The sequence below is a fragment of the Syngnathus acus genome, chromosome 9 (assembly GCF_901709675.1).
Source record: "Syngnathus acus chromosome 9, fSynAcu1.2, whole genome shotgun sequence".
NCBI classification, from domain to species: Eukaryota; Metazoa; Chordata; class Actinopteri; order Syngnathiformes; family Syngnathidae; genus Syngnathus; species Syngnathus acus.
In genome coordinates this window covers 13852940-13880159 of record NC_051094.1, presented here as the reverse complement: position 1 = coordinate 13880159, position 27220 = coordinate 13852940, and the positions used below count along the sequence as shown (strand labels likewise).

General features: G+C 42.6%; 2 protein-coding genes across 5 annotated transcripts in view; both read right to left on the bottom strand.

Annotated features, from left to right (window-relative positions):
• Positions 1 to 892: 892 nt before the first annotated feature.
• npffr1l2 (neuropeptide FF receptor 1 like 2) lies at positions 893 to 21092 on the bottom strand. The gene is made up of 4 exons (XM_037258386.1): positions 20850 to 21092; positions 11889 to 12216; positions 5629 to 5728; positions 893 to 2096 (listed from the first exon to the last, which is right to left on the bottom strand). Exons 2-4 carry the CDS (start codon positions 12208 to 12210, stop codon positions 1103 to 1105), a joined length of 1416 nt encoding a protein of 471 aa, XP_037114281.1. The 5' UTR covers positions 12211 to 12216; positions 20850 to 21092; the 3' UTR covers positions 893 to 1102.
• A 288-nt stretch (positions 21093 to 21380) lies between these two features.
• Positions 21381 to 27220, bottom strand: part of tet3 (tet methylcytosine dioxygenase 3) — a 37940-nt gene continuing 32100 nt past the window's right edge. For all 4 annotated transcript variants that reach the window (XM_037259731.1, XM_037259733.1, XM_037259734.1 and 1 more), the window contains one exon: positions 21381 to 27135. In XM_037259731.1, the coding sequence (XP_037115626.1) occupies positions 25376 to 27135 (1760 nt within the window). In that variant the 3' untranslated portion in view covers positions 21381 to 25375. The remainder of the gene's footprint in view (positions 27136 to 27220) is intronic.

The window sequence follows — 27220 nt, the reverse complement described above, 5'->3', positions numbered from 1 at the left end:
AAAACAAACTACAGCACAAGCTTGGACGACAGACTTATGCCGCACTTGACACGTCGGTCATTTAAAACACAAATAATGAGCTAGAAATATAATTAAACACGACAAAATAACACTGTTTAAACACACAACGTACTTACCCATGATAGAAATCCCGGAAATAGTCCCAAAAGCGAATCAATGTGAATGAAAGAATGGCTATTGTTGACAAATAGTGTGACATATGTAAGTGCACACAGGCATCTGTACCTAACGTGTTATTGCACACGTGCGGCAGTTGAGCTGGTGTGTTGCATCTTGTGGATATATTCATTACTGAAAAGGCCCTGCTCTAAAGCTTTCTCTTAAAATGATCCGTCGTCCAGCCTCTTAAATATAACATAACATTTTAGATGGTTGTTATCGCGTGAACACAACTCTTAACGCTGACTAACGTCAGTTTCTGAAGCTTTGTCCGAGAACGGAGACAGATTTACCGACATTTTGCGTCAAAAACCTGATACATCGAGTACCGAGGCAATTGACTTCCAGGATTCCACTGTACCGTATTTTCCGGAATATAAGGCGCACCTAAAAACCTCCATTTTTCTCGAAAGCCGACAGTGTGCCTTATAATCCGGTGCGCCTTTATATATGGACCAATATGGATTCGTGGATGAGGACTAATTTATTAAGGTAAGCTTTACGTGTTTATTTTGTGTGTTGTGTGATAATAACATTTGAGCAACGTTGAGTTATTGATATATTGTTGTTGTTGTCACTATTTCGAGTGTTACTATATTGTGATTGCATTAACGTGTGAGCAACGTTGAGTTATTTATTCTATGCGCCTTATAATCCGGGTCGCCTTATACATGGACAAAGTTTTAAAATGGGCCATTCATTGAAGGTGCACCTTATAATCCGGTGCGCTTTATAGTGCGGAAAATACGGTAATTGGTTTTCTTCATTGTCAAATTAGTTGAGAAGAGATAGTAAATTTCAGGTTGCACTAAATGAATTATTTACATGACACTAAGTTCAAATATTAAGCGTAGTGTATTCAATTTCTTTCAAGTTCATCTGATGTTTAATTTTTGTGAGTATAGGTATATTCAAAGTGAATTCAGTTATCCCATGCATGGTGCAGTGAAACTGACAGCGGGCTGGCTTTCTCCAATGCCTCACTACGGCTGCCCTTCTTGTTCATCGTTGCCATTTCTATCCCTTCATGCGAAGCACTCCTCCTTGACAGAGCTCCCACACACCCCTCCTTAGTACTCCTGTTCAACTCACGTTTGCCCATGTTGAATTTGTCATTGTGGACTCTATTTCTCACTCGAAATAACAGCCGGTTCTTATAGCTACCGCGATTTTTGCAACTGGTACCTTCAATAGGGACTTGCACAGACCTACGACTCCTAAAACAGGTTGTAATCCTTCTACACACATGCCACTGCACGAGACAGGTCGAGGATTTGCATACCGCCTGAAATCCTTTTTTGAAATTCTCATTGTAATAGCCGTAGATTATGGGGTTGATGCTGGAATTGGCAAAAGCCAGCCAATGAGCAAAGGGGAAGATGTAGCTGTTCAATAGATCGAGTTTGTCTCTTGCCAAGCCCGCATAGTCTGCCATCATCATTAGGGTCCAGAGTGGTAACCATGATAACATGAAAAGCAAGGTCACCAGGACCAGCATCTTTATCGCCCGAATCTTTTTCTGGGAGAACACTCCCTTACCTCGTCTCTTACGCCTGACATGGATGTTGGTTTCCTGTGGCATTCTGTTTCCAACCACAGATAAGCATAGTTTGGCACCAATGGTACCATACATAAGTGTGATGACCATCAATGGAACCAGGTAGACAAGAGCAAAAAGAACTGCAGTGTAAACTTTTGTCATCTTTGGGTTGGCAAAGTTTTCATAACAGGTGTAGAGGGGTATCGTATGGTTTACATCATCATTATAGACCATGTAGTGCCAAGGAATTTCCTCCACAGTCAATGCCACTGCGGCTGGACACATGATCGCCATTGCTAGTAGCCAGATAACAGCAATAGCTGCCTTGGCAGCCACGAAGGTTGTCTTGTTATGCAGGAACACTATGCAGCGAAACCTGTAGGGGAAAAATAATGGGTGTTACAGAAAGCCTCAAAAGAGGAACAAATAGCATGTTAGAAACTTTTTCCAAACTTTTTGCATGACATTTGTCGGATTACAAAAGCGGTGTGTTTTTTTTCCTCTTCCTTTTGCTGCAACACAGTGAGGGTAAGAACTCTGATCAACCTATTAGACTCTGCTCTTGCCGTGCTGACCGGTTGACATTGTATATATATGTGTATGAGTATATAAACAGTATGTGTGTGTGTGCATGTAGAGAGAGAGAGAGAGAGAGTATATAACTCAATAATATTGAATATTAGTATGAATATCAGATCACTCTCCACAAAAGCACTACTAGTTATTGACCTCATTAGAGACCATAATGTTAACATGATTGGTCTTTGCAAGACCTGGTAAATACCGAATGAATTGCTGCCGCATAATGAGGGCTCGCTTTTTGTTGCATGTCTTTGTACGAAGGATGCAAGTGTAGCCCTTATTTCCAATCAGCCTCGCTCGAATAACTCGTTTAGAACTGGCTTTTTATATGAATTTTCAGAATTTGTGGCTAACTTGGTGACCTATGTGTGCAGATAGGAATTATGCTTTTGCGTTTTAGACAATAATTGATATGTTTGGTTTCATGCAAATAATAAATGTAGCAACGCAGAATGGAAATGTAGCCCTTATTTCCGAGTCTGATCTCAGACTTAGCCCTCGCTAGAATAACCCTTTTAAAGCTTTTGAAGTTGTCATTCGATCCACAGCCTTGCTGTTGATTTATCTTGCAGTTATCTGCCGCCCACTTGGCGCTTACGCTGGCTTTTTATATACATTTTCTGAATTAGTGGCTGACTTGGTGACCTATGTATGCAGATAATTATGGGGGACTTGAATATTCATATGAATTTACCATCAGAACCACTTGCTTTTGCGTTTTAGACAATAATAGATATGTTTGGTTTCACGCAAGCAATACATGTAGCAACGCATTAAAATGGAAATACTTTAGATTTGGGACAATCCCGAGGAGTGGCAATCTCAAATATAATGGTACGACCGTATAGTACTGTTATGTATATCTGATTACTACTTTATACAACTTGAAGTTTTGGCTTTCTGTCAATGTCAGTACCTCTGTCAACTGCCTCATTTCCCTCTTATATTGGTTCAATTGATAATCTCACAAATGATTTCAATGCCGCTCTTTAAAACAGCCTTGATTAAGTAGTACCTTTATTTCTTAAAACGCATCCAAGGAGGCTTACATGAATGAAACTCGCACACTTCAATAATTATGCTTGAGCTCAAATGATGTTTAATTGAACTTGAGGTCTTCCGTCAGTGCTGAAACATAAAGAAGTGCTCGCTTTAGCAAAAACTAATTATTCTAATTCTCTTGATCTATCCATCTCAATAAAAACAAGCCTAAATACTTATTTGATACTGTGGCAAAGCTAACGCAGCCGACCTCCACCCGCTCATCCGACGATTTCGTGGAATTTTTGTCTTACAGAACTGGTTAGTGCGGCATAACAGACAACTTTCTTACTCAACCTGCTTCCTGGCAAACCCGTTAAAGAACTTCTTCAGATTCTTGGACCGTATACTATTAATATAATTAATTTGCCCATCTCCTCTGGCAGTATGCCAACAGCCTTTAGAGCGCGATTATTCAACCATTACTTAAGCAACTAAACCTCGATCCAGACTGCCTCAGTAATTATAGGCCAATTGCAAATCTCCCGGTCATTGCAAATATTCTCGATAAAGTCATAAGGCAACAACTTAATGATTAAATGGTTGCAAACAATCGATTTGAACCTTTTCAGTCCGTTCTGAGAGCTGACCACTATACTGAGACAACCCTTGCTAAAGTGACTAACGATCTCTTAGCTATGGACTCCAACACCTAATCGGTACGATTGTCACTCGATCTCAGTGCTGCCTTTGACACTGTCGATCACAAAATATTATTAGGTCCCCTTGAAACATGCGTTGGTATTTTGCTGTCAGTACTCTCCTGGTTTAGTTCTTAACTCTCAGGCACTTCTGACCTTAATGATGTTACATCTGGTGTCCCACAGAGATCGGTACTTGGACCGATACTGTTAAGTATTTACATGCTTCCACTTGGGGACATTATACGTAATCATAACATCAGTTTTCATTGTTATGCGGACGCCACCCAATTATATATGCCGTTAGAAATGACAAATCTGTGGGATTGCTGTAATCTTGAGGCGGGTCTTGCTGAGATGAAATACTGGATGTCTCACGATCTCGTACTTCTCAAGCCAGATAAAACCGAGGCATTGATAATTAGCCCTGCTCGATCTCAGCACCTATTTCAGGACAGCACTGTAAACCTTGATAATTGTAAAAGTGATTCTGTAACGAATCTGTGCTATATTTGACCAAACTCTACCCTTTCAAAAACACATTAAGAACATAACTAGAACTGTTTTTTTACCTCCACAATATTGCTAAGCTCCATCCGATTCCTTCAACCCATAATGCAGAAATTATTATACATGTTTGTTATGTCGCGCCTTGTTTATGTTTTTTCTAGTCTTCCTATGTCTTGTATAAAAAGTTAACAGTTAGTACAAAACGCTGTAGCTAGACTGCTCACAAGGATAAGAAAGTTAGATCGTTTTACCTCAATACTAGCCAACATGCATTGGCTCTTGGTCCACTTAAGATGTGACTTCAAGGTTCTTTTACTAACCTATAAAAAATTGCATGGTGACCTAGTTGTACCTTACGTTTTGTCCCGAAACCTTCGTTCACAAAACATTGGCCTTTTAGTGACCCCAAGGGGAAAAAAGAAGTCTGCAGGGTCGAGAGCATTTCCCATTCGGGCTCCAAAGCTTTGGAATGCCCTACTCATACATATCAGAGCTGCTACCTCAGTAGAAACATTCAAGACACAATTCAAAACACATTTCTATGCTGTTGCCTTTAATTAACCTACATTGGCTGATTCAGATGCAGTTTCTGCTCTCTTGTGCACTGAGCCACGCCATCAAAATATGTATGTGAGGAAAATGCTTTGATCCCTTTAATACAAGTCATTTTTTTATTTCATCTGCAGTGATTGTAAATTTGAGGCGGATGTAATCTTCAATATACATTGATTTATATATCGCTTTTTTGATGAGAGCCTTTTGGTTTCACAGCACCTTTAGCCTGCAATCAGTTTCAGAAAGTCTTAACGTCTCTAGGAACTGGCGTTTTTAAATGTTTGTAAATCTAAAAGAAAGACATGGAACCATTTTGGGGTTTTTTGCTGCTGCCTTTCTTAGCCAGGTCTCAATTGTAAAAGAGGTTTTTGATCTCAACGTGACCAAGAGTAAGTCTTTTGACCAATAAAGATTATATTAGGTAATTAGGCTAGTTATTATTCATACTGTTTTCAAGATACCTTCTGTTTTGTTTAGAAACAATACTTTTGTAGTAGCTTCAGGCAAACAAATGTTCTTTTCAATCTTGAAAAACATTATTGTGAGCAGTGCATGAGTAGAATAACAAATACTACAAACCTTTCAACAGCAATTGCAACCAACGTGTAGACTGATGCAGACACAGACACACCCTGCACAAAACCGCTCATCTTGCAGACAACGTTGGAAAAGGGCCAACCTGTTAAAAAGAACGCACAGACTGAGAATATAAAAAAATACTGTAAAATATAAAACATGATCTATTAGGTCAGAAGATGAAGTTGATATTTATGATGGTCTGATGGGAAGAGTGTACATTATTTACATTGTAATTCATCATTTGTCGAAACAATAGTCTAAAGCAGGGGTGTCAAACTCTGGCCCCCGGGCAATTGCAATTATATTTGGCCCGTGAAGACAAATTGTGCATCGACTATGTGTCAATTGCAAATTGTCTTCAGCGCTCTTGCTAGTTTTTTTTCATTACCGTTCATCTTTTTTTTTTTTTTTTTAAATTAACAGGCTTTACTAGTCTTTGATTTCAAAACTAGATAGTCATCAGTTTGTTGCGTAGCCTATACTGTATATAATATGAGACGGTCATACATTTATTTGGGTTGACAGTCATAATAAAATCAGGTGCGTTCGGACCTCTGCGGTGGAGGCTCTGCCAAACCCCTGTGACCGACTCACAGAACCCCTAGGGTTCGATCGAACCCAGGTTAAGAACCACTGGTTCGTGCAAAGACAGCATTAGGACCCTCTAAAATGGCATGGACAAAAAGGCATCCTTACGAGGCACAATTAGAGCTTTCTGGAAAGCCAGGATCATTGCAGAAGAGCAACGTGGCAACAACGAGACAATAACGAGAAGGAACGTGGCATGTTTAATGGCGAACTTGCCCAACTGTTTAATTTGGATACAGAAGATGAGGACTTGGACGGATTTGCATATGAATATCGATTAATTATATCAGTCCTTGTTTTATTTTCCTCCCTTTTCTCTGCTTGTTACGTTTATTAAGAATGATGAAACCTTTTCTCTCTGTCCACCATCAAAAAATGAAAACTGTTGTCCACCACCAAAAAATAAAAGCTGTTTGCCCCAGAGAGAACAACAACGGATGCCTGCTGTATATTATTTTGTACAATAATGGACTTGGATTCGATTCTATCCTGAGCTACAATGCAGTCAGATCCTGGTCATTTTAAACTTTTGGGCATTGTTGCGGGTATTGTGACAGCTTGTGACTGAGCATAAAGAAGCGTTCTGGTGGAGGAAAGCAGAAGCAAGTGACAGTATGATACAGGAGAGTTACTGGCAACTCCCCACCTTATTTTGCTAAGAATCGCTTGAGAGATTGTGACAGCTGATACAGGAATATGACCAGTAACGTAGAGCTTATGCCAGCAGTAATTGCACGTAAGCGATTGCATCAATTTCTGTCTTTGCAAGGAAAAGGAGAAGTGACATATGTCGTAAAGCAGTGGTCCCCAACCCCCGGGCCGTGGACTGGTACCGGTCCGTGAATCACCGCCGCACAAGAAAAAATCAATAACTTGCATTATTATTAAGCAAAGGTCAATTCAAATTAAGCTACGGAAACATCAAAAGGTTCCTCAGTGAAAAGTGGATGCACTTGAACTCAATTACTTTTTCTTTTCTTTAATTCATCACACCCACGCTTTGTTAACTTACTGTCGTTATGGGGTGTTGGGTGCAGAGGTTTGAAGGAGTCTTAATTTATTAAATTTTGGAATCCAGCTGTTACATAACGTGTAAAAGGTTAAGCACTGTAAAGACATCCTCGGAGCACAGTACGTGTCCTTGGATTTTCTAGGCAGGATTGCAGCTTTCATTTTAAGGGCTTCATATTCAACAATGACTGAACAGCATGTGGAAGATAATGGGGATGGACAGATGAAAGAACAACATAATAGGTATAGAATATAGATGGATGCTTAATATGCCACCCTGCCAAGTATGAAATGAGTCACGCAAAAGTCAGTAAAGCAAAATAAATGCAGAATACATGAATTGACTCCATTCTCGATTGTGTTGGGATTCTTATTGCAATGGAGTAACATAAAGCATATAATGTACAGGGCTGTACTGACACAAGAAACCTGCTCTGGCATTTTGACCGGTGTGTGTGTGTGTGTGTGTGTGTGTGTGTGTGTGTGTGTGTGTGTGTGTGTGTGTGTGTGTGTGTGTGTGTGTGTGTGTGTGTGTGTGTGTGTGTGTGTGTGTGTGTGTGTGTGTGTGTGTGTGTGTGTGTGTGTGTGTGTGCGTGTGTGTGTGTGTGTAAAAGAAAGCATGCAAGATTGTCCATATGGGTAGTTTTCAGAAATAGTGGTCCAATTGTATGGTCAAACGCTGACTCACTCAATGTTTTCTTCCCTTTCCAATCAATCACCATAATTCACTGCTTACAGCACATGTCCCGGTGGCCAGATTCGGCCCGCCACATCATTTTATGTGGCCTGCAAAATTAAAATCACGAATGTCAACTTCATGTTTCTTGTTAAAATACCAAAATTCTAAATTGTCTTTCCTTTTAATAACAATGAGATATTGCAATATTTTTTTTGCTATAATCCCATTTCAAAATAAATGATTAAATTCTGTTGTATGTATGTGATAATATCCACACACATTCATTTCTATTTAAGTCATTAATGGCCCCACGTGGGAATCCATAACTCCGATGTGGCCCGCAACAAAAAATGAGTTTGACACCTTTGGCTTACAGTATTGGAGACCATATTGTAGAGATATAAATCAACAACTTCACTAATATTTGTGCCATTGCTGTCATGGCAACACACCCGTGTAAGAGCTCTCTCTACCTTTAAAATGCATGAGCTTTAAAACTGTTGTTACCAATAAACTGGTAGAATGTCAATGCAACAAAATACCGTTTAATTGAATCCATAAATGATAACATGTTGCGATTCAAAATAGGTCATGTTGATTACCCCATTCTTTACATAAGGTGGCACTAGAGATGGGTACCGAGCCATGGTAGTAAACTACCAACAAATTAAAAAAACAACAACAACAACAACAAGCCAGTTGAATCGATACGTTCCACCCATATTGGTTCTGTTGTTCCTATTGACATTCCAGGCTTTAGCCTAGCACAAAGTTTAATAGTCTGTGTGCATATGTCAAGTTTACTCTCTTTTGGTATTTTGCTTGACCTTTCACTGGTAGAACTGGGCATAACGGCCTGTCTGCGGGCTGAAAGTAGTGTTTTTCCAGCTAATCTGCTCCATGTCTGTCATTAGCATCAAAATCAGTGTTCAAAGCGCAAACCCAAGTACACTGCAGAAACAAACATCCCAGGCCCCAGGCTTTGACACGAGCTGACCTCAGCACAAGAGCACACGTTCATGCTTGCTACCCTTTCTATCAGTAATAAGTCATTGTTCCCATAATCAATGGTCACGCTTCCATAAGACAAGATTCACTCGTCTAGAACCCAGTAAAGAGTAAGGTTATGTTGAAATTTACAAGAGAATGAAAAGGCTTTTTTCTGTGGCATTGTTTAGATTCCTTATTTAATGCACTATGAATTTGGTACCCGACAGCCGACACTACTTTGCATTCTGCGATTGATGGCTTATTCAATCAAATAATAGTATCTAAAAAGCACAATGACACACATAAAATTTGAAACACTGCTTTTTTCCATTTTGTGGACCGCATGCCATGTTAAGCAAAATATCAGACACATATGCATTTCACGACACAAAAACATAACTGTGGACCGCATGCCAAATAATATTGTGTCGAGACAATGACTGTAAGAAATGTTTTTGTTTTTCAAAAGATGTATTCCTTTAGCTATGGCATTTTGATTTGCCCCCCTGGCCAGTTCCAATGGTATTTGACTCTAAAGGATATATTTACTGTTTATTTTGTAAAGGTCTTAATTTGCTGCTTTGTTTGATTTGTGGGCGAGGCACATAATTACTAATTGCACCACATTGGCCCCTAAAGGCACAAGTCCATCTTCATGCTGTGCTGAGCGGCCAGTCCAGCCCTGGACATATATTGCTTAATTTTGCAGTACTGACAATACATGGAGGAAAATACTGTAAAGAGACTCACCATAAAAGTGCACTATGGGAGATGACAATATAATATTTTGTCACATTCCATACAGAATCTTATAAAAAAATATATTCTATGTCTATTTTTTTTCAATGTCTGTTCAAGGGTGAGCATAATCCTTCATTCAGTTTCAACAAAGCCAACCAGCCTTTATGATTCTTGTTGCAGTCTGCAGTCAGTGATTTATTGTGGAATGGTAGTACCATTCATTTCAAGTTGAACTTTGCCCCATCCCATCCCTCAAATGAATTACTGTGTTTTTTTCAAAAGGTCTTTGCTTTGTACAGTGCCTTGCGAAAGTATTCGGCCCCCTTGAACCTTTCAACATTTCGCCACATTTCAGGCTTCAAACACAAAGACATAAAATTTTAATTTTTTGTCAAGAATCAACAACAAGTGGGACACAATCGTGAAGTGGAACGAAATTTATTAGATAATTAAAACTTTTTTAACAAATAAAAAACTGAAAAGTGGGGCGTGCAATATTATTCGGCCCCTTTACTTTCAGTGGAGCAAACTCACTCCAGAAGTTCAGTGAGGATCTTTGAATGATCCAATGTTGTCCTAAATGACTGATGATGATAAATAGAATGCACCTGTGTGTAATCAAGTCTCCGTATAAATGCACCTGCTCTTTGATAGTCTCAGGGTTCTGTTTAAAGCGCAGAGAGAACCATGAAGACAAAGGAACACACCAGGCAGGTCCGAGATACTGTTGTGGAGAAGTTTAAAGCCGGATTTGGATACAAAAAGATTTCCCAAGCTTTAAACATCTCAAGGAGCACTGTGCAAGCAATTATATTGAAATGGAAGGAGTATCAGACCACTGCAAATCTACCAAGACCCGGCCATCCCTCCAAACTTTCATCTCAAACAAGGAGAAGACTGATCAGAGATGCAGCCAAGAGGCCCATGATCACTCTGGATGAACTGCAGATAACTACAGCTGAGGTGGGAGAGTCTGTCCATAGGACAACAATCAGTCGTGCACTGCACAAATCTGGCCTTTATGGAAGAGTGGCAAGAAGAAAGCCATTTCTCAAAGATATCCATAAAAAGTCTCGTTTAAAGTTTGCCACAAGCCACCTGGGAGACACACCAAACGTGGAAGAAGGTGCTCTGGTCAGAAGAAACCAAAACCGAACTTTTTGGCCACAATGCAAAACGATATGTTTGGCGTAAAAGCAACACAGCTCATCACCCTGAACACACCATCCCCACTGTCAAACATGGTGGTGGCAGCATCATGGTTTGGGCCTGCTTTTCTTCAGCAGGGACAGTGAAGATGGCTAAAATTGATGGGAAGATGGATGGAGCCAAATACAGGACCATTCTGGAAGAAAACCTGTTGGAGTCTGCAAAAGACCTGAGACTGGGATGGAGATTTATCTTCCAACAGGACAATGATCCAAAACATAAAGCCAAATCTACAATGGAATGGTTCACAAATAGACGTATCCAGGTGTTAGAATGGCCAAGTCAAAGTCCAGACCTGAATCCAATCGAGAATCTGTGGAAAGAGCTGAAGACTGCTGTTCACAAACGCTCTCCATCCAACCTCACTGAGCTCGAGCTGTTTTGCAAGGAAGAATGGGCAAGAATTCCAGTCTCTCGATGTGCAAAACTGATAGAGACATACTCCAAGCGACTTGCAGCTGTAATTGCAGCAAAAGGTGGCGCTACAAAGTATTAGCGCAAGGGGGCCGAATAATATTGCACGCCCCACTTTTCAGTTTTTTATTTGTTAAAAAAGTTTAAATTATCCAATAAATTTTGTTCCACTTCACGATTGTGTCCCACTTGTTGATTCTTGACAAAAAATTAAACTTTTATATCTTTATGTTTGAAGCCTGAAATGTCGCGAAATGTTGAAAGGTTCAAGGGGGCCGAATACTTTCGCAAGGCACTGTATATACTGCATGGTGCATGCATTACATCCCACATTTGCCTACCAAGAGTTTGCTCAAGGGCACCTCTGTAGAGCTCAGGATGTTGACTAGCATCCCTGCATCAAGTCTCTATTTCCTTATTCTTCATGTTTTGTTCTATTGCAAGATTCAAACTTCCAACCCTCTGGTTCCTTAAGGGAGGAGCCACTATACCCACGACAGACCAAAAAAATGTCAATTGAAATTGGCTTCTGGAAAGATCCAAGTCTGTTTTGTGACCACTGTTAAGTGCCTTTGAGAAAGGCGAATAAACTATTTTTATGAAGCTTAAATATTGCACGGATAATTACCTGTTATGAGGTTGTCCACAAGTGTTGTGGGGATGCAGAAGATACCCACCAGGAGGTCACTGATCGCCAAGTTTAAGATGAGGAGGTTGGTGACCGTGTGCATATGACTGCTTCCAAGGACGACGAAACAGACCAGACTGTTCCCCACCATACACAGCAGAAAGATGAAGAGGTATGCCAGGATATAGCTTGTAGCCACATACAACGAATGTTGGTAATAGGGGAATAATGTAAAGTTCATGGACACCTCTAGGCTGATTTTAGAGGTTGTGTTGCCTGATTCAATTCCCATGTCGTCTTGCAGGTTGTCCAGCATCTCCATTCTTTCCTGGAGAATACAAATAGATGTGAACAACAGACTGATTTAGAGCTCTTAGGAGTGAGGTTCATGTACAATGAAAAGTACAGCTAAGGTTAGTACTGATTATAAAGGTAATTTTATTAGGGATACACAACAACTGTCATCCACCGACATCAATACATTTTTTTGTCCCAGCATATACAGAGGGGTAAAATCAGCCACCGATTGTGCAATTTCTCCCACTTAGTAAATATATGACCGAGGTCTGTGATTTTCATCATAGGTAGGGGAGAGTGGGGTAATTTGTGCCAAGGGGCAAGTAGTGCCACCCGTTTTCCAGAAATTCATAGAAGAAGTTGGTCATGTGACCACCTATTTTTGAGGCTGGCTTGAGGACTGCGAGGGCCGACCTGTCCCGGGGCATCAAAGAAGCGAAGAGGGCGTTCTCGTGCAAAATTACCGCCCACTTCAAGGACAGCAGGGACGCACGGAGCCTTTGGCAGGGCATTCAGACCATCACGGACTACAAGCCCGCGCCGCAGAGCTGTGAAGGCGACGTCCGTCTGCTCAATGACATCAACCGCTTCTTTGCTCGCTTCGACGCTCAGAACAGCACTTGCCCGCTGAAGGCCACTCCCCCTTCCCACGAGCTGCCCCTGTGCCTCTCCGCCGACAGCGTGAGGAGGGCGCTTGCCGCTATCAACATCCGTAAGGCGGCGGGCCCGGACAACATCCCGGGTCGTGCGCTGAAGGACTGCGCTGGTGAGCTGACGGGTGTCTTCACGGACATCTTTAACACTTCCCTGCAGCAGGCCATCGTCCCGTCGTGTTTCAAAGGTGCCACCATCGTACCTGTGCCGAAGAAACCTGCTCCGTCCTGCTTCAATGACTACCGCCCCGTGGCACTTACGCCCATCATCATGAAGTGCTTTGAGCGGCTTGTCATGGAGCACATCCGATCCGTTCTCCCCCCCACCATTGACCCCTTCCAGTTTGCGTACCGAGCCAAACTGTCCTCAGAGGATGCCATCTGCTCTGCCCTCCACTCGGCCCTCACCCACCTGGAGGGGAGGGACTCGTATGTGAGGTTGCTGTTTGTGGACTTCAGTTCTACCTTCAACACCATTGTGCCACAACGTCTCATCAGCAAACTTGACAAGCTGGGCCTCGGTACCTGCCTCTGCAACTGGCTACTGGACTTCCTCTGTCAGAGGCCACAGGTGGTACGTGTTGGCGACAAAATCTCCGCCAGCATCACGCTGAGCACAGGGGCCCCCCAAGGCTGCGTGCTCAGTCCGCTGCTCTTCACCCTCCTGACGCATGACTGCGCTGCCACCTGCAGCGAAAACCGCATAGTGAAGTTTGCTGACGACACGACTCTGGTGGGTCTCATCACCAAGAGAGACGAGACTCAATACAGGCTGGAGGTTGACCTTCTGACCACGTGGTGCAGGGACAACAACCTCCTGCTGAACGTCGACAAGACCAAGGAGATTGTTGTTGACTTCCGGAAGGGTCACGCCCAACACCTGCCGCTGACCATCGACGGTGCTGTGGTGGAGAGAGTGAGCAGCGCCAGGTTCCTGGGGGTGCACATCAGTGAGGATCTCTCCTGGTCCACCAACACCGCATCACTGGCGAAGAAGGCCCAGCGCCGCCTGTACTTCCTTCGGAAACTCAGGCGAGCGGGCGCTCCTCCGGCCGTCATGACAACGTTTTACCGCGGCACCATTGAGAGCGTCCTCTCCAGCTGTATTGCTGTTTGGGGTGGCAGCTGCACTGACTACGACTTGAAGGCCCTGCAGCGCATAGTGAAGACGGCTGGTAAGACTATTGGTGCTTCTCTCCCCTCCTTGAAGGACATTTACACCTCCCATCTCACCCGCAAGGCGACCAAGATTGTGAGTGATGTGAGTCACCCCGCTCACTCTTTGTTTGATCTTCTGCCCTCTGGGAGGCGGTACAGGAGCCTGCGCTCCCGCACCACCAGACTCTCCAACAGCTTCATTCTCCAGGCTGTTAGGATCCTGAACTCGCTCCCCCTTTCTGCGTAGCGTCCTGTTCTTTGTTCTTTGCGCTGTGATTACTGTCTGCTGTGTGCACGCTGGCTCAGTTTTGCTCCTCTTATTTATTGGGTTATTGGTTTATTATTTATTCATCGCTCATTTTATTTATTTATTATTTTTTATTTATTATTTATTGTTTGTGCCTTCTTGTTTTTATTTTGTGTCGTCTACTTGTATGTCTCGTCACCGTGGGATGGAGGAAACGGAATTTCGGTTTCTTTGTGTGTCTTGACATATGAAGGGATTGACAATAAAGCTGACTTTGACTTTGACTTTGATTTCACTCATCCTGCAGAGAAGGGAGACACGTGGCTTGAGAGGTAAGCACATTTAAGTTCTAAAAACATTTTCTGCCTTCAAAAGTAACATTTCTATGATTAAGGTTTTTTGATTGCCGTGTTTGAACAATTATAAACAACTTTGAAAACAGTTCACACATGTTTTAGTGCTTTAGTAAGCTACTGCATGAGTCCATACAGTTAGCATGATGCTTGCTCAAAACAACAGGGGGATGCATTTTTTTCAAAATGGTGGGTCTGGGGTAATTTGTGCCAAAGGGCCTGGGGTAAGTTGCGCAGTGGCACAACTTACCCCAACTTATTCTTTTTTTACTATATATTACCTTATGGTATTTTATTGTTATCGTACATTGTATTCTTACATTTGATCACTAAAACTATGTGATATTCTAAATTTTACTACAAACGCAAGACAGACAGGGTTCTGAAAGAAGTGCAAGAGGGAAAGACCATACGTCAGGTTGGAAAGGAGATGAAGATCTGCAGGATGACCATAAAACGATATATGGATAAGAAAAAAAGTAGGCCCAGTAACAAATCCAGGATATGAAAGAACAGCAGCTGCCAAATCTGTCTTTAATTAGACCATGGAGAAAGAGCTTGTTGACCATATTAAAACCCTCGCAGCAATGTTTCATGGCATAGATGCCATGAAATGCCTTGAACTGGCTTTTGAATTTGCACAAAGGAATCACATTGACATGCCTGCCAGCTGGACCAGAGACAAAAAAGCAGGTTAGATGAAGTATAGGTTATGTGATAGTTATTTGGAGTGGATAGTTTCAACTTAGCCTAAATCTGAATGTAAACTGCAATGTGCTGATAAACGTTTAACCTTCTCTAGGACCTGATTGGTTCAGTGTCTTTAAAGCACGATGCAATTTGGCATGCAGTATTCCTGAAGCAACCTCTCTTGGATGAGCTTCTACCTTTAATAAGTGCAATTTGTCTTTCTTTTATATAGCATTATCATTTGTGGGATTAAAATGATCTGTTTTACGTCAATTATCAATGGCACAATTTACCCCAGTGTATTTTCTCTAATGGCACAACTTACCCCATACCTGGGGCAAGTTGTGCCACAAAACCACTTTTTTTTCTAAAGCTGTATATCTCAAACAGTTTGTTTAAGATCCGAAGTAATTGTTCCCAGATGCACAACATCTTAAACTATATGTAGATATCTTAGTTGGAGGCATTACTGTTATCCCCTTGCTTTAAGGGCACTTTAAGTAAAAATTGGCACTACTTACCCCACTCTCCCCTACACTCCAACTGTACAACTCTCCTTGTCCAGTCTCTGCTGGATACTATAGATGAAACTGGACTTAACATTGAATTACAGTACCACCTACGTAACTTGTTCTCGCACATTTCCACCACACTTGCAAGCTCTAGGATGAGAGCACGACCAGTGGGGATCATATCTGGCAGACACTGAAAGCAATAAAAGTAGATTTAATAAGAATCCTATACCCATGACTGAATGGACGTTCGAAGCCGGCCGGTGCAGCCATGAAAAAACAAGTGAGTCGGCCATGCTTGTGGTGTCGTGCCACACAGGTCGGCAGAACACTATCATGACCAGCCTTGATTAATTCCCGATAAGAACAATGGCTTATGAGCTATGAGGCTGCATTCAAAATACATAGGTTTCAGAAATAAGATCTCGGTGGGGCACTGGTTAGCACGTCCGCCTCACAGTTAGGAGGGTGAGAAGCAAAGAAAAAATCCTTACTAGCGATCTAGTGACAAAGTAGCCATTTGTTTGAGAGGATCGACCTCGAATTGTGATTTTGCGAAATGAAGATGCGTATTTTTTTCTAAATTACGCCATAGAGCAACGGAAACCTTGATACAAACTGATGCATTATTATGAGTATAAGGTTTTGTTTCTCATCCATCCACGTTTCTTTTGTCCTCGTTTTAACCACACTTGCTCTGCTGCTCACAAGATTTATTTTACCGTAATTGGTAGTATTTTTTTCCGCATTTATGATCAATGATCAGTGGTGAGTGAATAGAACATGGTTGGTTTTGAATTGCTTGTTCATTATAAACGATATATATTGTGTTTCCTATCACTCTCAGTACACGTTATCACCAATAAAATGTGGAGAATGGGTTTGCAACACAATGTGTGCAAATTTGTCAAATGTTCTATAGAACAGTTTGTTCAGATAATTTGCGTAAGGTGAGGACACCCGGGATATTGAGCAGAACCAACCAGATTTGACTTATTATTCCACCTCCATGGAGGCTGTGTTCATTTAGTCTTCAAAGTTTTAACAAAAATGAGAATTCAGCTAGGGGCATGAGGTAGGAATTAATTATAGCTGTCTCCCAGGACATACAAAATGTCAAAAAGACACAGAGGAAGAAGCCTTGTGTTGACTTTTTTACGCTCTCATTTGTTGTTATGATGGAGTGTACATCGGTATGTCATTGTGTGATTTGTTCTGTTTCATACCATATTTTGTGTTTACTGCAGTGATGTGAAGTTTTCTCATGTATGTACTGTGGACATTTTATGTTGCTTGTAACCTTGTTTACGGCAATGGGAAGTACTAGATGTGATATAAAAAGGAGTGCGCCAAAGAGCGCGAGTTAGTGTGTGCAAGAACATTAAAGAAAAGGAATGCAAAACACCACCATTGTGTCATGTTGCGTCTCAAAGAAAAATGGATATTAAAGCTGCAAACGCAACACCTTGACATACCTCTGTTTTTCTGTTTGCTCATTGACGTTGATAAATAGGCAACAAGTGCTGTGAAAAAATAATTGCTTCCTGTTTGCTAGATGTCTGTGTTTTTTGTAAATTTATCTCACGCCAAACACAACCCACAATGAAAGAATACGAAAATAATGCAAACACAGAAACACTACAGGGCTGCCTCCAAATTGATTTTCAATTGTGATGGTTAAAAGACTTCTTTAGAAAACTGAACAAGTGTTTGCCACATTCCTGATTTTTGTGTTATTTGCATAATTATCACTTGCAAAGGTTTCATTTCTTCAAAACAATCACACTGAGAAAATCCAAGGATTCAGTTTCTAAATGATTTTTTTTATTTACCAAGAGGTACCAATTAGGTGGGGAGGGGGGAGTAATTATTTTGGGAATGCTGAGTTTGATTTCTCGGGGAACACCCAAACCTGCTTGCCACCACCTTTGTTCAGTCACGAAATCATTTAAAGGGACATAAAAGCCGTGATGGTCCATTTTACACTAACGAGCTCAATTTATGTATTTTTTTCATTAGAAACCCGAAAAAAGTTAGCATTTTCTATTTTGTCCATTCATTTTGGTGGTAGCGAATATGGGGTCATTAATTCATTAAATAAGTAATTATTAATTCGTGAGTTAAATAATTAATTATTTTGTTAGTTGTGGTGGAAATCTACTGCCAGCAGTATAATCAACTGCCACTAGGGGCACCCGGTTGTTGGTTTTCTTTATAGTTTAAGAAGGTTTAAACAAACGAAAAACCTGAACTCGGTTATCAGATCCAAAGGTAGCCACGGGTAAAAATTGAGTTTAATTTGAAAAAACTTAGATGTCCCTAACTTTAATCTAGACACACATATCTAACACTGAGAACCTATTGTTTTTGTAGGAACGATGATGATGGTTATTAAGAAAAGCAGTTTGATGTAGCCAACACAGCACTAGTCCTGCCCAGTGAGTGTAATAGGAGAGAATGACTGGGTTAAGACAGTGCCATCAATCAATGACTCAATGAATGAATCAATGAATACCTGGAGGTGGGGATTGAAGGCGAGCATCTGGTGGCCGGGCCTTCACCCATAGGCACAGCCCGAAAAGGCAATGTGGGTCCCCCTTCCCATGGGCTCACCACCTGTGGCAGGGGCCAAAGGGGTCGGGTGCACAATGAGCTGAACGGCAGCCAAAGGCAGGGACCTTTGTGGTCCGATCCCTGGCTACAGAGGCTGGCTCTAGGGATGAGGAATGTCCCCTCTTTGGCAGGAAAGGAGCCCAAGCTGGTGTGCATGAGAGAAAAGTTCAGACTAGACAAAGTTGGACTTGCCTCCACACACAAGTTGGGCTCTGCTACCAGTCCTCTTGAGGGGTTGGACTCTCTTCCACTCTGGAGTTGCCCATGGTGAGAGGCTCCGAGCAGGTGTGGGCATACTTATTGCCCGTGGCTAGGTACCTGCACATTGCGGTTCACCCCGATGAACGAGAGGGTAGCCTCCTTTTGCATCCGGGTGAGGGGGACGGGTCCTGAATGTTGTTTGTGTCTATGCACCAAACGGAAGTTCAGAGTACCCACCCTATTTGGAGTCCTTGAAACAAGAGACTGGGGAATCCATCGTTCTGCTGGGTGACTTCAATGCTCTCGTGAGCAATGACAGTGAGACCTGGAAGGGGATGATTAAGAGGAACAGCCCCCCCGATCGGAACCCGGGTGGTGTTCTATTATTGGACTTCTGTGCGCGACATACATTGACCATAATCAACACCATGTGAAAACATTAGGGTGTCCATGTGTGCACTTGGCACCAGGACACCGTAGGCCGCAGTTCCATGATCGACTTTGTAGTCGTGTCATTGGATTTGCGGCCGCATGTTTTGGACACTCGGGCGAAGAGAGGTGCTGTGAAGTCAACTGATCACCACCTGGTGGTGTGTTGGCTCGGATGGTGGGGGAAGATGCCGGTCCGACCTAGCAGACCCAAATGTATTGTGCGGGTTTCGTGGAACGTCAGAATCAGCAGAATTCCGTCAGAAAGAGCTTCAACTCCCACCTCCGGCAGAAATTTGCCCACATTCCGTGGGAGGCGGGGAACATTGAGTCTGAGTATGCCATTTTCCATGCCCCCATTGTTGTGGCCATGAGGTGGTTAGTGCCTGTCGTGGCAGGAACCCCTGAACCCGCTGGTCGACACAGGCAGTAAAGGATGCCATCAAGTTGAAGATAGAGTCCTATTAGGCCTTTTTGGCCAGTGGGACTCTAGAGCCCGCCAACGGGTATCGCATTGCCAAACGGAACGCAGCTTTGGTGGTTGCTGAGGCATAAATTTGGGCATGGGAGCAGTTTGGCGAGGCCATGGAGAATAACTACCGAACGGCTTCAAGGAAATTCTGGTCCACCATCTGGCGTCTCAGGAGGTGGAAGCGGTGCACCGTTAACACTGTGTACAGCAGAGTTGGGGTGCTGCAGACCTCGAGTCGGGACGTTGTGTATTGGTGGAGAGAACATTTCGAAGACCTCCTCACTTCCACAACACACCTTCCAACTCTAAGGTTGTGGTATCAATCCTCAACCCTGGTGACCATAATGAAGTCTTCTTGGGCAAGACACTGACCCCAATTTGCTCCCAGTGTGGACCTGGTAGTACCTTGCATGACAGCAGCCTCCCATTGGTGTATGAATGTGTCTGTGAATGGGTGCGGCATTGTAAAGCGATTTGGGCACCATGTGGTGGAGATAAAGTGCTATAGTATATGTGCAGTCCGTGGCCGGAAAAAGAGAGAGCGCGAGAAAGAGCGAGAGAGAGAGAGTATTGAAATGAACACCTGTTGAAGAAATAATTATTTAAGTATTGAAATAGATAAATATTTCTTTACACATGTAATTATTTATTATATGGCTACACAGTATACTTCACACACACACACACACACACACACACACACACACACACACACACACACACACACACACACACACACACACACACACACACACACACACACACACACACACACATATTTATTTATTGATTTATTTATTTAATGTTGGCACTCTTGTTAACCCGCAAGTCAAATCAAGGCAACGTCGGACTGTGTTTTGCAATTCCTGTTTTTTTCTTGTTTTCCACACGCCGCCCGTGTCCTTCCAAGATGAAGTGGGATTTCACTTTTTTTGCTGACATACTATATATTCTTTGATATGTAAACTTAAATGCGTCGTTTATGTACACTATTCTTAAACATTTTGCGCCACAGCTTGCAAGTCAACACCTATGAGGAAGGCGAGCAGAGCCCTCACGAACTCACGGAATAGTAATTTAAACATATATATGGCGAGTGTTAATTCGCCTTTTAATAAAATATTCAGTTTTGATACGTTTTTTAAAGAAAATGGTTCGAGAGTACAGCATTCTGTAGCTGGTGGTCTGTGCAATTGTGCAATCTTATTCCGAAAATCCTGCTTCTCAGTGCAACGAGGTTAAAAACAAAAAGTGGATAGCACTGAATTAAAAAATGAAAAAGAACAATTTTGCCACGTCGTGCGACAGGAATATTAATTAAAGTCTATTTACCTACCTTAGTGGCGATGAGGGTAGTTCAGTGAGAAAAGGCTACGCAATAAAGCTCTCGAAATGAAAGAAAAATTTGCCGAATAAATTACTGGATAGTTCAAAACAAAACAATTGCCGACTGATCCGTTTGCCACTACTAAGTAAAACACTGTCCGCACTTTCCTATCTGAGCAGTGGGGGTGGCCACTGCATGGGTATATATACACTGTATATTGTCATGACATAAATCTGGCGTCACAAGTGAGGAGTCATACGTATGCCGATTTTAATGTGACACGTTGTGTTATTTCAATAAATACTGTATTTTGATGTCCCAGTGATTTGTGTTTTCTCCGGTGTGATGAAATAAGAACATCACTCAGTTTACACGAGAGGGTGAAAATATTGGAAACCCCTTTAAGAAAGATACAGTGCAGTTTTGCGCCACTGCAAACAGGGATATTAATCAACGAGGTCAGACAAATATAATAAAATTGTCATCATCAACTGACTCAAATCAGGCTTTAAACGGGGAATAAAGATGCTGGACAAAAGGTCTCACTTCGATCTTTTTTTATTTATAGCGCAACATAAAACAATATTGTGGTACTTTACCAAATACACTATTTATTCACATAATACACCATACACAGCTACAAAGAGAGAACAAAACCACTTTTTACATACTGCATCCTTAAGATGGAAAATAAAACAAGAACAATCAAAAAACTTGAAAAAGGAATGTAGCTGCCAGTTATGCGCGTAGATTTTTTTTTCAATTTGTATTACTGTTCTCTGATGCTTTTCACAATTTTTGAGTTTCATTAAATTAGGTGTTTAATGGACTTGTAAAAGTAGGCCATGCACAGTGTGATGCAAACGTCTAAATATGTGCGTGTGTCCACAAAAGACGAAATACACAAACAAGTTTAATTAAGTAGATAGAGGAGGCAGTACACAGTTTCGATTCCTCTTGTTCAAACATCTCAGCAATCTTCACGGGAACATTCACAATAACATCCTAAAAGGGGTCATTTTCATGTGATGTACCAAACATAAAATCCAAATAAGATTTTCCACACAATACAAGCTGAATTATTGTCTAAGAATAAAGGAGTTCAAGTACAGTACTGTATGAAATGAATAATACAAGTAGAGTGCCCCGCTACTATAAAACACTGCCTATCATTTCCTATATCACCTGTCCTAATCAGAATTGAGGGTACAAAAGGTTGTGCAGCATTTCAAATCCTCAGCACCATTCAAGTTTGAGACTCCGAAAACCCTTCAACCATTATTCTTGACATTTTCAGGGGGTGAGAGAAATTTGGGCGAACTAAGTAATAGCTTGCACAGTGACTTATCAATTGTGTGTTGTAGCACCGACTCTCAGAGCCTAACCAAAATTCTAATGTATTTCAAAATGTTCATTGTATGCAAGTATGTGATGAGGGCTATTAATAGTGGTTGAAAAACAACATTGATGATTCCGTAAAAAAAAAAAAAAGTAAACTAAATCACTGACAAGGTGTATACTGAACAAGGAATTATTAAAAGAAAACAAAGTTTATCACAAAGGCAGACAGCATATTTGAGAACTATTCTATATTAGGTAATAACAGATTGGATTTAAAAAAGCAGTGAACACACCCCACAACCTAAGGTTCAAATTGCATCTGCAGACACCAGCGTGTTTCCTAAGCCCCTCTTTTGAATATGGTTACTTGCTTATAGGTTGAAAACACTTGCAATCCCTCCACCAGTCATTTATAATCGCGCTTGAATGTTAAGACAAAACCTGGTAGGAAAAAAAAAAGAAAACAGCCCCAGTGACATTTCGGGAAACACACCTGACCTTATCAGGAACTCCAAAACTCGTTAATTAAGGCGTGGTCCCATTTTCTAGTTTAAACTTTAGTTTGGATTCTTTAGTGACAATAAGAATAACAGAATGCTTGCATTCAAGTCAGCTTTAACAGTAGGGGAGTTTTGCTACTATTGGGGGAAAACATTTGTGAATTTTGATGGCAAGCAAAGTGACTTGAGACACTTGTGCAGGTTTGGGGTTTACATTTAAAAGCGTACTACTCTCCAGTTCTGCGATCTAAATTGGACATTTTAACTGCACAAGTAATAATTCTTTAACCGGTTACAGGCTGACTTCGGATACAGTTACAGTACTTGTGAGAGTAGAACAAAGAGTTACTAGGCATACATGTACACACAAAACACAGGGAACAAGTGTACTGTTGTCAAAATACCCCCCTACACTTTCAGGATCCACACACTATCCTCACCCGTTAAATAGTTTTACCTAAATATTTTACTATTTACATTTGTATTTCTCTTCAGAAAATAATAAAAAAAAAAAAACCCTACCCTTCAAGTTGTCAATAATCGTCTTTCTTTTGTCATTAAAATCAAGTTTAAAAGTGCTTTTATAAATCTGTTCTTCTCTATGTACAATTTGTATTAGCTATATAAACTTGAAAAAAAAAAAGACAATCATTATTATCACCATTAATAAATAAAAGTAAACAAAAAAAAAGGGTAAAGTGATTGTGGGGATCTTGAACACACAAAGGGTACATGCATGATTCTCTGCCATCAGTAGCAAGTTGTGATTGTGACCAGTGTCTCTACAGCACGAGGTAGAGAGCAGGAGACCAGAAAGGTCTTTTCGCAGATGGAAAGTGTCGTGACCCCAAAGACGGCACAGCGACCGGGAGCCAGCCTGCATGAAGTCATTTGACTTTTTTGTGACAAAACCTCATGTCCACTTTTGAAAGCATGTTTAATGGGGATGAACTACGCAATTTAAGAGACGCCATCCATGTGTCTCACTCTTTGGCTCTTTTACACAAACACACATGCAAAGTGAGAGTTGATAGACTCGATGCATGAGGTACCAACTCCCAGACGCCCCGCCGCCGGAAACCAACAACTAATGAGGACGAGGAGCCTGCAGAAAGACCCGTCGTATTCTGCTAGAAGATGACAGCACCATGCAGACAAGAGGTCGGGCCTTCACAGTAAATCAAGTGTTGTAGGTGAGCACCAAAGTGTATGTATGGAGCACCCAAAAGTACTCCTATCACTCCTTATGTTGGAACCCAAGTTTTCTCCAGAATCGTTTCACATTTGAGCTTTAATAGGACAAAGATCATCACGGCCTTTTGTGAACCTGTCAGAGGTCAGCGAACCCTCCGCCGGCCTGGCCGTGGAAGGTTCATGCAGCAAGGGAAGGCTATACCGGCTTCTGAATGGAACTCAGTCCAAGTGCTAGCAAGTCTCTGAACATGTGGCTTTGAAAAAGCAGTCAAGTCTGCCCTCTAGAGTTTACACCTCAAAGTGTTCACTCTTTGCTGGGGAAGTTGACCATGTTGTAATTACAGACCTGGGATCAGGTGGACTGAGCAAATAAGGTAAGCACAAAAAAGCACACTCATTGTTGTGTAGTAGATGAGAATATTTTCCCTCACATACTACATGACCTCAATTTCTGTTAGAGCACCGAAGTACAGCATCGAGTACCACAAAGAGGAGTGGAATGAAAGTCCATCAGAGCTGGAAGTTGAGCACCGGTCTAAAGCTGCTGGGGTGTAGAATAGGAGGAGGAGGAGCACGTTAAGGAATGACAAGAGAAGCTCGTCCTAAGAATTAAGATGCACCTACCCTCGTTTCCAATGTGTTCAAACAACCCAACGTGAGAGGGATGTTTTCTGGGATGGAGGAGAAAACCACAGTACCAGGACAAAAAAAACCAACAACCCTTTTTCTAATTCCAACCACTTCCACCCCCCTCAGTTTAAATGAAAATTAAGAAAATGTTTGAGTTTTTCTCATGCTGGCAGAATTCTGTCAACAGGGCATTCCTGTGAAGCGTCAGTGCCAGTCTTAAACACTTTTTTGTCACAATTCTTACGTGGTTGATGTGAAACCAAATTTTTCATGAAAATTTGAGCAAACCTCTCCTCTAACTCGTACCAGCGAGAGATAATCTCTTGTCAGGCCGATAACGGCTCCTCCTTTCAACACAGCTGGAAGATTGACAAAGAGAGAAAAGGTTTTCCAAACATGGACCAAAAAAAAAAGTCTGACATATTCAGACTGGCATCAAAATAGACTGAACAAAAAACAATCACGTCATTAATAATAACATTATTGAAAACAACCATGATGAAAAAAAGAACAATTCTTCATCATAATACCTGTAATAACAACATTAACAGTAACAATTGCAACCATAATAATATAGATAATAATAGCAATATCTAGAATCATTAGAATTCTATAAACAAGAAAAAACAATGGAGTTCCTCTCCAGGGAAGAGAGAGGAAGAGCACCACAGGTAGCGCGTGTCGAAAGGCCACACGCTGCCTGACATGAGGTAAAAAACAACAATAAACGTGTCCCCACTTGTTGGTGTGGACTGCAGAGGGGGAAGATGGAGAGATGGCAGACTGTGTGACATGCGAGAGACATTCATCTTGCTCATCCCGCTACCTGGCACCACCACTGCTATCGTTCCGTTCCGTTGGTGGCTGACGTCACACAAAGTGGCTGTATGGCCCAGTGGGCTGCGTGAAGGCATAGGGAGACACGTCAACCACTGAGGTGGTGTGGAGAGTGGGAGCTAGCCGTGTTACTGGCCCCTCCCTCTTGTCTTTCGATTGTCCAGCACCTAACATGGCCCCTGCCGCCATGGACCCCCATTTGCGTTTCTTGCTGAGCGCCTTAATTTCCTCCTGGGAGAGGCCCAGCCGAGCTGCTTCCTGCTGCCTATGGCGCGCCTCCTCTGCCAGCATCTTCATTTTGGCCTCCCACAGTGCCAGGCCGTGCATGGGCTGTTGGAGGTTTTTGTGCTGATAGAAGACCAGAGAGATGCGAGAGGGGTGGGAGCGATCTGGCCTTTTGAGAGGAGTGGTAGCGTGTAGTTCCCGACGAGCGCATTCAATCAGTATGGACCCGTGGGCCGGTGCCACGGCGACGCCTCCGATGTTGGGATCGAGGAAATTGTGCTCACTGTCAGACCACACCTCGTTGTCTTCTTTCACGCGGCCCTTGAAGCTCTGGCCATCACTCTCGGCTCGACTGTGGTCCCAGCAAGCCTGATCGGACTGTTGCAGTGCATCGGGGAATAGGCGCCCCTCAGGGGTGGGAGATGGTGTACTGCCTGCCACTGAGCCTCCACAAGATTTCCAGGATTTCTCTTGAACTCCGAGGGGGGTGGAACAGCGACTTTCACCGGTTTTGGACCACATCTTGTCTGGGTAGGCGCCGGCAGGATTGCTGTGCTTCAAACCAGGGCTGTATGTTCCATGTCCCATAGCCCAAGAGGTTGGCTCGGGACTTGGGGCAGGGCTGGCCCATTGCCTGGGAGTGGCAGGCTGCGGTGTATGCGAGGGGGATTGAGAATTGCCAATGTGTGGAAGTAAGAACGGGTGAGGGAGACCTGGCTGTGGTGTCCCTGGGTGAGGGGTGCTCGGGCGCGGGGTGGTTGGACGCGGAGATCCTTGGTGTATGTGACCCAGGACGCCTAAATGAGGGGAGGAGGAGGGAGGTACATGAGAAACTGGTGAAGCAGCAGTGCGGGAATTGGAACCAGGGAAGGCTGTCCACGGTTGGGGGTAAGGAGATGCTTGCTGCTGGTGGATCATCGGCTTTTCTTCACGAGCAAAGGAATTTTCTGGCCGTTGTTTTGTATTGTGATGATCCCAGTTCATGGGAGCAACGTTCCCATCAAACCTACCGGGCCAGGTAGTCGAAGGTTGGGGGGTGTCACAGGGTGAAGCTGTGTCCTCACAGACTGGCATATCCATTGGCTCCTGCTTGATGACTGGAGTGCCTCTGTTGGAGGCCTCGGAGGAGACAGAAGAAGGACGTGACTGGTTGGAGACTGAAGACTGGCTATTAACTTGGTCGGGTTGCTCTAAATGGCCAGGATAAGAATGGGCCAGTCTAGCTTGAAGGCTGCGACTATCAGGCTTTTTGTCGACCTGGAAAGTCATCCTCCCTGCGTTGGACAAAGAACCATTTCGACCCTCATAGGTTCTCATCTTGGGTCCAAAAAGTGCATTGGAGGGGTAGTTATAGAAGCCGTAGTGTGATGCTGGCAGATTGTGGTCATAGCCATTCACTGGGTCTCCTGCTGAGGGCTGGCCAGTTGTGGGGAGGCCTCCCCTTGCATAGTAGGCAGGATGTGGGCACATGGTCTTGATTGCATCTGCTGCTTGCAAAGCGTGTCCATCCATTGATCCATTTAAAGGCTCCTTTTTAATGTTGGGCAAAACCTCCTGTTTTATAATTGCTGGAAGTGAACAAAAAAAGAGAGAGAGAAGCATATTTGAACCTGTTGCAAAAAATGAACCCGAAACAACTGCATTAATCGCAAT